This window comes from Platalea leucorodia (assembly GCF_965183815.1).
Source record: "Platalea leucorodia genome assembly, chromosome: Z".
Lineage (NCBI taxonomy): Eukaryota > Metazoa > Chordata > Aves > Pelecaniformes > Threskiornithidae > Platalea > Platalea leucorodia.
The window spans coordinates 64,441,365-64,453,860 of NC_138858.1; the positions used below are offsets into that span (position 1 = coordinate 64,441,365).

At 38.8% G+C, this 12,496-nt stretch overlaps 1 protein-coding gene across 1 annotated transcript in view; it reads left to right on the forward strand.

The window, feature by feature from the left end:
- The window catches only part of CAMK4 (calcium/calmodulin dependent protein kinase IV), a gene marked incomplete at its 5' end in the record, with an annotated part of 172,674 nt that overhangs the window by 94,355 nt on the left and 65,823 nt on the right, over positions 1–12,496 (forward strand). Inside the window, 2 exons of the mRNA XM_082335592.1 lie at positions 2,434–2,496; positions 3,164–3,246. Of these exons, the coding sequence (XP_082191718.1) occupies positions 2,434–2,496; positions 3,164–3,246 (146 nt within the window). The remainder of the gene's footprint in view (positions 1–2,433; positions 2,497–3,163; positions 3,247–12,496) is intronic.

Consider the following 12,496-nt stretch of genomic DNA (forward strand, 5'->3'; position numbering starts at 1 on the left):
CTTGCCATTGCATCTTAGCATCTTGAATTATTAGGTACTTTCTCCTCATACCATCACCTGAGGAAGTATTATGAAAGTCTACTGTTTTGTGCCAGGTCAGGATCTGGATCACAGAGACTCACCTACAGTTGCAGAGTAAATGTCTAGGAAAGCAAGGACCTGAAACTGAGTTTCAGTTTACCTTTTCACGTAATTTTTTGCCACCTGCATGGTGAGAGGAGGCCTCTATAGTTTCTCAGTTGTAACTACTCAGTGCCAAAAGGCACTAAAGTCCAAATCTTTAGAGTTTGGACAGCCTCTTCCATGCTTGTTGCTTGGCATGCTTGATAGGCAAACATTTTCAAAACTGCAGAAAACAAATTGTAGGTTGTTCAGTTTGCGGTGGTGCTTCTGAATAAGGTAAATTGCTCAGTCTAAACAGCTCTCCTGGGGAAATGACTGTCCATGCAATATTGTACATTAATTTTTCTGATCCTGTCTGAGGTGCAAAGCATACGAAAACAGTCCAGACATGTATTACTCTCTGAATCATCAAGAGCCCCTTGCTACCCAGCAGTAAGCTTTGGAGCCCCTGGCTGTGCATTTGCACTCACAAAAGTAACCCAGAGTTGAATAACAGCACTGATGCCAAGGTGATGTTGAAACTAAGTAAGACCACAGGCTGATGCTCTCAGCATTTTAGGAAAACTGCACAGGATACCATTCTTCAAACCTACTGCTCAGTATTTATATAGCAGGCAAGAGCAAAGAAACACTTGCATTTGGAGTAGAAGGCAATAAAGTTTATAAATCCTGTGATTGGCGCAGAGCCTAAAGGGTCCTGTGTTTGATCCCAGAGCAGGCATTTACCTGTGAAGATTTAGTTATTGACCATGTTCTTTACCTCCAGTTAGGTGTTCAGGTAATGGAATATTTCATTCCTCTTTGATTTTTGCTTTCTGCTTCTTCTCACATGCACTCAATCTGTCCAAAGTTGTTTTTTCTTTCTTTCATTTTGCTTTCTGGCAGAGCCACTAGAAGAGGTTAAGTGTCAATGAGTTTCAAGAAATCCCTAAGGGATGAGTTCTCCACTCATTTACACCACTGTCAGAGCACTGTGGCACTGCTAACTTGGAATCATTCCTGATTGACACAAGGGGAGAATCAAATTCTGCCTATGCTGTAGTTCCGAATGTGACTGATACTTGGATTTTGTTGTTGCTCAAAAAAATAAAACACTGAGAAGTACATCTCTTCTTTCAGGTGATAAAAAAAAAGAGATTGTTTTTTAAGCATGTGTACTCCTCACTAAGAATTTGAAGGTAGTTTTATGTCCCTTTTAAAGTTTTGTGTATTATGACTGTTCATTTCCCATATGATGTAGAAAACCAAAACCAAAACGTGTTTGATGAAAAGCCTCCACTAGAAAAACCCACACAACCTTCCTCCCCACCCTCAACATTCTGCTTGATGTCACCTGTGTCATCAGTTTGGAAAGAGGTAGTGACTTTCTGACTCTCGTTCATTTTGTAACCCCTGAGATGAAGAGTCCTGTAGAAGAAATATGTTTATAATTGTCATCAGTGTAGGATTTCTCTAGGGTTTGTGAGAATATTTGCAAACCATATAGTTTCTTCATAAATGTATTAATTACCTTAGCAACATAAAAGCATGCATAATTTGCTTATGAGCATTTTCCTTTCTTGCTTGCTTAAACATTCAAGTTCCAAGAGAGCTGCAGTTGTCTTTCCTGAGTGAAATACTCCTTAGGTCTGCATTTTGTGTGAGAAATGACCGATATCCCCCAACAAGACATAGGTTGTGCCTGGATTGTTAAAGACTGCAATGTGAGAAGGGAAGGAAAGGGAACCTCTCAGAGGTTTAACCAAACAGATAAGTCTTTTGCATTAATAGACCATTCTGTTAGATAAATCTGAAGCAACTTGAAGTTAAACCTTGCACCCTGTCTGTGGCTGGGGGTGTTTGACCTTTGCATCACTTTTTTGTTCTAAGCAGTATCTTACACTGCTTTGATGTGCACATCCTATGTGACGAAACCTTTTTCCAGTACAGCTGCTGAACAATGTGCCAAAAGGAAGCTATCCTGGCATAAACTGAACCAACATAAGTAGTGCCAGACAAGGGCAGAACTTGAGTAAAAATAGGAATTTTAGCACCTTTTTCAGATGTATTTCCTGTATTCTACTTCTTGTGTGACTTTGTACATTTGTAATCATTTTGCTAGACGCAGAAGTTTTTCTGTTATAGTATCTATCTTGTGTTAAAGGAAAATTACTCCTTACAGCATATTTGACTTGTATGTCTCACATCGATTTATTCTCCTAGCAGATCTAGAAATGCTGTTCATACATGTTTTCCTGTGATGCAGCTGGAAGTTTCTATGATGAACACAGAAATAAATTTCTCACTTTTTCCCTCCCCACTTCTAACCAGGTAGACAAGAAAATCGTCCGCACAGAAATTGGAGTTCTTCTTCGCCTTTCACATCCAAACATTGTAAGTTTAGCCTTGTTCTTTCACTCCACATTTGTTTCTTTGTTTTTGTTTTGTTGTTTTTTTTTTTTTAATTCTTTCTGTTCCTGAGAGATTACCATTGTGGTTCACCTATACAGACTTGGGAGAGTCCTGAATTAAAGCCTTGGGTTCTCCTCATGAGCATGTTCGCGGCTCGTTATGGAAGACTGTTGAGTTATACTTACTTACACTTTAAAATAAATTACTCATGATCTGACAGAGTTGAGTGAGAAACTATGCAAAAGAAGCTCTGTAAATGAAAGGGAAAATTGGTGTTGTCAGTCCTTGGAGGGTGGGGAAGGTCTTACATTCAGTTACTCCGAAAAATTGGCAGGCAGGTGTTGACAAGCACTAACAAAAGCAGCTTCCTAAACTTCTGTGCTTCACAGGGCTTGCTGAGGTATGAGGAGTATGAAAATAGGGGAAAAAAAAAAAGGTAATGCAAAGTAGATAAAACTATCAAAAAAAAGAAAGGTGTGAGAGAACATGCACAATAACTTGCTCAACTGCAAGGTAAATGGTGCTCCAACTTCAGCTGGTACCATCCTCTGCTTTATTGACTGTGATCTGTTTCCTGCTCTTGGCCCTGTGATATGCTCAGTAAGAAGACAAATATGCAAAATGAATCCTTTTTGTTATCTTTTACTAGATAAAACTGAAGGAGATATTTGAGACCCCTACAGAAATCAGTCTTGTTCTGGAATTGGTCACAGGTGGAGAACTATTTGACAGGTAAGTTACCTGTACGCACCTCGCTCAGTACCTTCCCCAAGGATGTTACAGTCCACATTTCTTCTCTGCTCATAATCCCTGTGTTAGCAATTACTGGAATTCTTTCATCAGCATATGGTTTATTCACATGAGTAAATATCTGCAGGAATTGGCTTAAAAATGTGTTTGGAAATGTGATTATCAGATTATTTTTTTTAAAGGATACATGAGTTGAAAATTGAGGAAATTGTCAGTAGATTCTGAAGAGCACACACTATTGAAGGAAGGTGCTCAGCAGGTGCGTAGCACCAGAGAGTGCTAGAGCAGACAAAAGGCAGGAAAAACTGGCAAAATTGCATTGACAGGTCATCATAAATATGGTAGGTAGCAATCAGCCTGACAGGAGGATAGCGTTATGTCAGATAAAAATTTGGTAAGCAGAATAGCAAGCAATAAATTCTCTTTGGTATTCATTGTATTTATAAAATCTCTCTTTTTGTTAGAAAGATTCTGCAAGACAACTATTGAGTTCTGAAGGTATTGCTTGTAAGGCTGCACATGCTTGTGGTGTAGGTGCATATGCATAAAGCAAAATAATTCTGTAATAGTGTTGGGGCGATATTTTACAAGTAGGGATTTGGGTTTTTAGAGCAAGGGAAGATACGAAGAGCATTTGATACTGGCTTGAGTAAATCAGTTAATTCACTGGCATTGGTGGTTTCCAACTCATGTAAGGACAGGTTATTTGATCTTCCTTCTTCTGTAATTAAAGTTTAGTATTTTAGAGGACTGTTATACAAATACGCCTTAAAGACTCAGTCTGAAAGTATCTTTGACTTGAGAAAACAAAAGCATACTTTTTTTGTACCATGGTCATAGCTACAACCTTGAGATGAACTATTTCTGAACAATAACAACAAAAGCAACTCATCTTGTAACATCTTTAGTTTGACAGAAGAATGGCGGATACTCTCTCAATATTCAGCCAAAGCAATCAGGAGAAACATGCTGCAAGTTGAACAACCAGCGAGTAGCCAGTCCTGAGCTAGAGAGGACCTTGCACAAGATGCCTTAACTTTCACATAACCCTTTATATATCCACGTGGTTTCAGATTGGGTGTTTTTCAGGAAGGCTGGATACTCTACAGGAGTCTTTGATGCAAAGAGTTTGTAAAGAGAAAACACAAATATACCAGTGAAATGGTTGGTTCCTGACCAGCAACGATTTGTGTGGTAGAAGAACTGAAGATAAAAGGCTCCAGGGGATCCAGGATGGGGAATTGCATTATTTGATGGAACTAGGATTTAATATCATGACATTTTCAACATTCTGTAATCTGTACTCAGCAGTGATTACGAGATCTGAGCTCTCAGACTGATCTTTCCCAAAAATTGTATGCTTTCTCCAGTAGTTTGGCTAAGACGAGCTGTCTGGCATTGCCTGCGGAGAAGCAGAGCCGTTTAGTCACTTACTAGAATTGCAGTGCCCCCTTGTGATGTTACAAATGAGCACTAATGCTATGGAGGTCTTCTGAATTCAGCATCTTCCTTTTCTCCATATACAACAGAACCAGAAACTTTGGCAATACAGTCCTCTCTGATCTGTGATTTAGGAAAAAAAACAATCAATGAAACAAAACCCATAAAAAGCTATTTTCAGCTGTTAAGCTAGCAATCGGAGTATTACTTCACTCTTGAACCTTCAACCAAAAATAATTTAATAGAAATATGCAGCCAGGATGTTTTGCACTAGTCAGTCCAATTAAGCATTAGCTGTCCCTTTCTTCTCTTTCGGCTGGGCTGAAGGATTAACACTTGCATTGTGCTATATAACAGCTGCCCTCTGAGTTTTAGCAAGGGTAAAACTTTCTGCCTTAGGGCAGACTTCCCCTCTTATGCTTAATCTTTTTGATCCATACATCTTTTTAGCATGCATGAAGGAAATGTCTTGACTTGTAGAGAGGCCTTGTGCAGTCTTTCCTCTGTGCTTGTATGACTGCTGTCCCAGGAGAAAGCACAACAACCCTGGAAGATCTCCTGCTGGGCAGTGGCGTTGTGTCACACATGGAGGGAGAGCTGTGACCCTGTCTTGAGAACCACCGTATCATTGTCCTCGAGACAAGACCCTGTATAGAGAGCGTGTGGGCAAGCAGGACCCAGATGTGGCCAGGGACCACCCCAAGAGTTTGTTGAACCATATGGGCTTGGTGCCTAGCTACATGACTTTGTAAACCACCATCCATACACAGGCAGCAGAGCAACTTTTGTACTCTGGTGGAGTTACTCTTACACCTCTTTCAAATTAGCTGTCAGCAAATGATACGACTAGATCTGTTACACGCATCTGCTCTCCTTAGTGTAAACATATTTGTTTCTGTTACTGTTACTGCTAATTCTGGTAAAATGCTGGTACTTTTTATATCAACTGTTTTATTGCTCTAGTTTTCTGCCATCCCAGATGTCCATTCTCCTTTTGAACAGTATTTGAGCTGCAGACGAGTTAAGTCCTTTCACCTACACATTCCTCTTACCATGAAGATGATTTCATAAATACCCAAGATCCAATTAGTTTTCTAGAATCCTATTAGCATTGTTGATGTGCTGCTGGTTTCATGCCACTCTAACATAAAAGTTCTGGGTAATAAAATTATTCACTTCCTTCACCATATTTAATATTTCTGTCAAATCATCCACATGATTGCTAAAACAAGCTTTCATTATGACTTTTTTTCAATTGTGTTACCCAAAAAGAGATAAATTCAAACAAAAGTATCAGTTACACATCTGAATATAGCTGAAATCAGGTTGGTTTTAGTTATATTTTTAAAAAGAAATCTGTTTCCCAGACTTCATAAATCACATTGTAGGCCATATCCTGACATGCAATATTCCACCATCCCAAACACAACAAATATAAGTCTACACTAAATTGGAGAAGTTTGTGTAAATTAGAATATTTATTGCCAGTTTGCATGCTGGTTTTTGCCAACCCAGTAAGTGAGCAGTCACAAAGAGCCTTTGAAGTAAGACAGACTAATGGATGAACTGACCAAGACGAAGAGAAAACTGCAGTAGGTCTAAATTAACTGGTATTCTAGTTCTTTCCAGATGCTACGTCTCCAGCCCAGTGCTGGCACATACGACTTTGACATTTGCTTGGCCGTCCTCTTTCATTCCTGCATGTTTAAAACAGACATGCATGGTTGAAGTGCATTTAAACCAGCAGTGTTTTGACAGAGTCCCAAGGGATGACCCTCTGGTATGGCTCTGAGTGCCCCAGCAGCAGTGTGCCCAACAGCAGACAGCCACATTGTTCACACTGCCGTGATACTGTGGCAGGGTGCCATCACACAGGCAGGAGCTAGCTGAAAAACAAAATGCAAAATCAGCACAGCTGTTCAAATGCGTGGTGGAGTGATCACTCTAACATTTGAACAGTCTTTAAAGGACCATGTTTCCACTACACTTGTGGACAGGAAATTTCAGGACTGGGAGCAAAGCGGCAGGCAGAGGTCAATTTTCATCCCTCTCTTGCGTCTTCCTTCTCACCCAGTCTTCTTATGAAGAGCATTGCAGAGCCGTAGTTCAGACCATAGACGCGTTTTACATAAGAAGTTTGAGTGATGGAAAGACATAATGAAATTTGGTTTTATTAGGTTTTTGGATGAGATCATATTATGCATACAGAATAAAGTAATAAACCTTATGTGGATGCTTTTAAAAGGCAGATTTATAATCAGAAAGCTTCTCTCCATTACAGCTCTTCTCCATTTAACAGGAGAAAGCTAGAGGCAGAGTTGATGGAATTAACCCTCTAGGTACTTTCAGACAGATGGGACTGAATTTGAGCTCAAATAAATGGAAACAAACAAACATTTTAATATGAATTAAAAATCACAGTGGAAAAAAGAGTTTAAATGCAGTGACCGCAAGGGAATGTAGAATGAATTGACACCACAAAAATTGATGTAGCTTTCCTGGAAAAAAAAAAATAGACTAATCTCATTTACATAGGCAAAGTGTGTGTCAAACTAATTGCTTTTTTAACACATTTTTATTAATAATCAGTAAACCTTAGACTGTTCAACGATTTGCTTAGATAAGTAGCCAGTGGCCTCCCTTTTTTGCGTTAACCCCTTTGATTATTACCTCTTCAATTTTCTTCATAGTTCTTCCCTTTTAAAATAATGATGAGTCTTCTTAAGCTTGGTTCAGTTATATTTTTCTCTTGCCTCTTCTTTTTTCCCTCTGTCCCTTCATTGTTCTTTACTTAAATGTAATTTCTTGGTACTGTTAACTTTGACTTTCTTTTCTATTGCATGGTGTATTTAGTCAGATTCTTGGTCACTTTGTTGATCTGGCTTTGCTTCTAACAATTGACCTCTTTATTGTTACAGGCAGTAATAAGTCTGTAATATCTGTCTCTTATGGGCTAACTTTTTTTCAAGTTGGTCTTTTCCATGCCGATTTTATTCATATCAGTTGCCTTTCAGCTGAATCACCAATATATCACTTTTCCAAATATTAATTTCAGCAAAAAAGTCACCTCTACTTTAACTTTATTGTAGTCAGAATACCTGCAGATTGATAAGAATAGTTTTTGTTAGACTCTTCCTTTTTTCAACTTCAAATGATAATGTTAATCCACATGTTCTCCTTGTCTGTACTTTGGCATCTTGACCACAAACTCTTCTGTTTTTTCCTTCATCATTAAGTGCACAGAACATTGTCTAAAAATACTGCTTATGGCTGACAGTCTCTTTACTCACTTCCATTTCAGATTTCATATGATTTCCTCTGAAATACAAATTCAAGCTGATACTATCTTCTTTTATGGAGCGTACATTAACGAAAATATTAATTACTTGTTCTAAAGAACGTGCCTTTTTAAGAGATGCAGGAATGATTACTGCTTATGGACAAAATTTCCTGAAGCCTTCCCACGCTTCAGGTACACCTTCTTCTTTCTGCTTATGGAAATTAGAATTGCTAAGGGACATCAAAAAGATTCAAGGAATTAATCAGTCACTAAAGTGGGGGTCTTTTATAAACTTGTGGCAGAGTAGCATCTTTTATTTGTTTTGGAGCTCTGGTCTCATTATGTGATGGCAGTCTGTCTTCTGAAAAGGGGTCAGAGCAGTCCTTTGGACTCTCTATTTCACATGAGCAAGTTACAGTCCCCTCACTCGGGACTGGCAAAAAAAAAAAGGTCTGGCTTGACTATCCCAGCTATGCCCTATTCTCTGAAATCAGAAGACAACACGCAAATTAGCTGTGGTAAAAGTGCTCCTTGATGTCATAATAACTCATTTAGTGTCTCTTGATTTCAGCTGCAGTAATGATAAAAAACAGTAGTTTAAGAATAAGGAAGAGTGTGGTAATGCTCATTTGTAGCCTTTCCAATATAATTTGCTATTTCCTTCCTGTACAGAGTTTTAATAACGCCTTTACACTTTTTTGGGGTCAGTGCCTTATTTTCTGTCACTGGACATAATTACTCTAAGTCAGTATCTGCTGACTACAATATTCTCTTCAAGATGAGAGACACAACTGATTTTTTGTAAATGTTTGTGCATAGGATACTACTTACAGTGTGGTCAATGTATGCACTTAGAATTAGGTGAAACACCAGGTGCCAGAGGGAACACACTTGCAGCTTTATAAATGACTAAACGACTCAAGCAATGATGATGCTGCAATTATAATACTGGTTGGCTTCCTGCCACTCTCTAAATGTGAACTGATGTGACATTAAAGCTTGCCTAGTTCTTAACTCCACTGTGGAAGGTTTTTCACTTATAACATTTTAATTTAAAATATTCTCTTGCCTTTTTTTTTATTGTTCAAGATAAATTTGCAGGAATTGTTAGCGTGGGTATGTCCTAATTGGGACCAGCCTGTAGATTACTAGCTCACTCTGAGAACTGGGCAAGCCTTTTGGAGGTAAGACACATCAGTGCCCGTGAAGTTCTTTATTTTGTCAGGTATTGTTAATACCAAGACTAGAGCATCTCTGACATACATATTCTTGGTTTTCTGCTACAGCCTCACCACTCTAATATAGACATACATGGTCTGGATGCCAGACAAACTAGGAGAGATACACCTGTTAAATTGAATAGGAAGATGATCAAGCCATAGCTGGTTTCCTCAATTATCAACAAATTTAGCTTTCATATTTGTTTGAAATGCAGAGATGTTTTAACAGCTCTGTGCAGGTGACAAATTGACATATATATACCTACAGCCTATATAGCTGTAGCCTACATATATGTATAAAGGAAGTCTCTGACCAACCCAAGAGCTAATGATGTATCATCTATGCCTTGACTCAACACCTTTCCTGAAATTATAAAATCACTTAGGATGTGAGTGCTTTGTACATTTTGTTTCTCTTTGCTTTTTCTAGGTACATTATGACAAGAGTATAAAGGGAAGCCAAAATGTTTTAGGAAGAAGTACAGTTATCATAAATATTCAGAGCACCAAAATGTTTGTCCTAAATGATAATTAAGTTGATTTTTTTATGAAAGCCTGAAAAGCAGATCCTTTTCAGATAAGGTACTTCTCAGTTCAATGTTGAACTTTAACCACTGGATTAAGGAATGTATCACACATCCATGCACTGTAAGAGGTGCCAAGGGCACCAAAGGAGGACTGTAACAAGTTGTCGTGGTTTAACCCCAGCCGGCAACTAAGCACCACACAGCTGCTCACTCACTCCCCCCTTGGTGGGATGGGGCAGAGAATCGGAAGGGTAAAAGGGAGAAAACTCGTGGGTTGAGATAAGAACAATTTAATAATTGAAGTATAAATAAAATAGAACAGTTAAATAGGTAAAGCAAAAGCTGCGCACGCAAAGCAAAGCAAGGAATTCATTCACTCCTTCCCATCGGCAGGCAGGGGTTTGGCCATTCCCAGGAAAGCAGGGCTCCATCATGCGTAACGGTTACTTGGGAAGACAAACGTCATCATGCCAAATGTCCCCCCTTCCTTCTTCTTCCCCCAGTTTATATACTGAGCATGATGTCCTATGGTATGGCATAGCCCTTTGGCCAGTCTGGGTCAGCTGTCCTGGCTGTGCCCCCTCCCAGCTTCTTGTGCACCTGGCAGAGCACAGGAAGCTGAGAAGTCCTTGACCAGTGTAAGCACTACTTAGCAACTATTTAGCAACAGCTTAGCACTACTTAGCAAAAACCAAACCATCAGTATATCAATGTTATTCTCATCCTAAACCCAAAACACAGCACTATACCAGCTACTAAGAAGAAAATTAACTCTATCCCAGCTGAAACCAGGACACAGGTGAACCTGAAATATTCTTGAACTGAATAATGATAATGTGAATACTCTTGCGGATTGTGACATAGATGGATATAAGCACAATGTATGTTATGCAAGCAGTGCCCAGTTTCAGAATTTGATGGCTGTTTGTTTCACTCTTATTGGGAAGTAAGCAATATGCCAGAATGAGCTGCAGGGCAACATGTTTAAAACATCATGGCATCTACAGCTGTGCTGGTTTGGCATGGAGGGCTGGAGCAGGCAGTTTTTCACCTGAGCTCAGGTAGTATCCTTCAACCATCCTGTATGTTCTCAGTTCCTGTAGTCTTTTTTTCCCAGTCGTGTTTTCTATGTCTCAATTACTGTCCATTGAAGTTCCTCCACATCCCCACATCTTTCTTATAACGTGATGCTCTTAGCTAGATGAAGAATTCCAGTGGAAGCCTCACCGGTTCTTGGCAGGGCGGCTTCATCAGTGCCTTCAGTGCTGCTCTTTCGCCCTCCCCAGACCACTGCCTCCTTTGCAAGCTGCCAGTGATTCTTCCCTTTGCCCCCTCCCTGTTGTTCACCAGACAGGAGCTGTAAAATGCTGAAATAATTCAATTTGTCGTGGTGCCTCACACAGTCAGTCACACAGAAACTTTTGTTCCAGAGAGAAGTTTGAGCTGCTAATTTATGAGCACTGTGGTTTCACAACCTCTAGAAACAAAGTGTATTATTTTTAAAAATGTCTACTGAAATTAAGCTCCTGAAAGATGAACCTGTCTTTTTGAACATGATGGGCACTGAAGTGATCTTACTGATTTCACTGCAGACACCTGAGTGATTGCTGCTTTTGAAGGTGTGGCCATTTATTTAGTCTTACCCAGGCTTTTAATGTGCAATTACTGATTTTCCTACAAGATTTTTCTAGTTCTGTGGGTGCTATAGAAATCCTGAGTAGGAAGTAGAAAGAAAGTTAGAGGAAAAGAAACCCTAGTATAAGATTTAACAAATAAGCAGTCTTTCTCTAAATTATCCTGCCTGCCACGTTTATCAGAAACTGCCTCTTACATAATAACGATGGAGGGAAAACAGTTTTCCTGAATTACTGCAATGCTGCATTTCATTTCTAAACAAGGTATTGAAGAAAAACATCTAGTCTGTTTGACTTGGAGTCAGATCCAAACCCAGTTCTGTATTTCCCACTATCCTTCTGCAGCTCATGGGCAGGCAGTTTGAGTCACTTGTGACAGTAACAGCTAGTCTGCACTGAATTATGAAAATGGTTGTAAAATAAAGGAGAATCAGCAAACTGAATCAGAGATTCTTTTTTATATTTATTACTCTTCAGTGCTGTAGTATGGGAAATACATAAATATTTAGAGAGAAACCTTACTTTTTAACTAAACAAATGCATCAAAGCAACAAGGAATTGGAATCATCTCGGTACAGGTACGAGCCAATAGATTTGTGAATCACTCATTGAGAAAGCGTTCCTTGTGGAACCCTTTTTGCTGTTGAGTAGAGTGATGTAATTTTCTTTTCCCGTTTCTGCTAATTTTCAGTCTCACTTTACCTTGTAGAAATATTTTAATTTCATTTTAATGAAATATAAGAATTTACATAAGAATTATGTGAATATGTACAGAAAAAATCTCCATGACAACCAAAGAATTTTAGATAAATTAACAATCATTATATAGAACGAAATATTTTAAAAAATTATTCACATATACTGGCATTGGAACAGATCTTTTATTTATATAGGGCAGTGTCTTTGCCTGAGACTGTACATGATGTAACAGGATGCAGCCCACAGGTGAGATGTGATATAAGAGTTTTAGATAAAAGCCAGCTAGGGGCAGAATGAAAATGACCCTAAAAACAGTGATGGATTTTTCTGATACAGCAATATTTATAAAGAATTACCTAAAAAGCAAATGCAAACATAACATGAAGAAAGAAAGAGAACAAAACATTGGGAACCAATAAAGTAATATAAAAT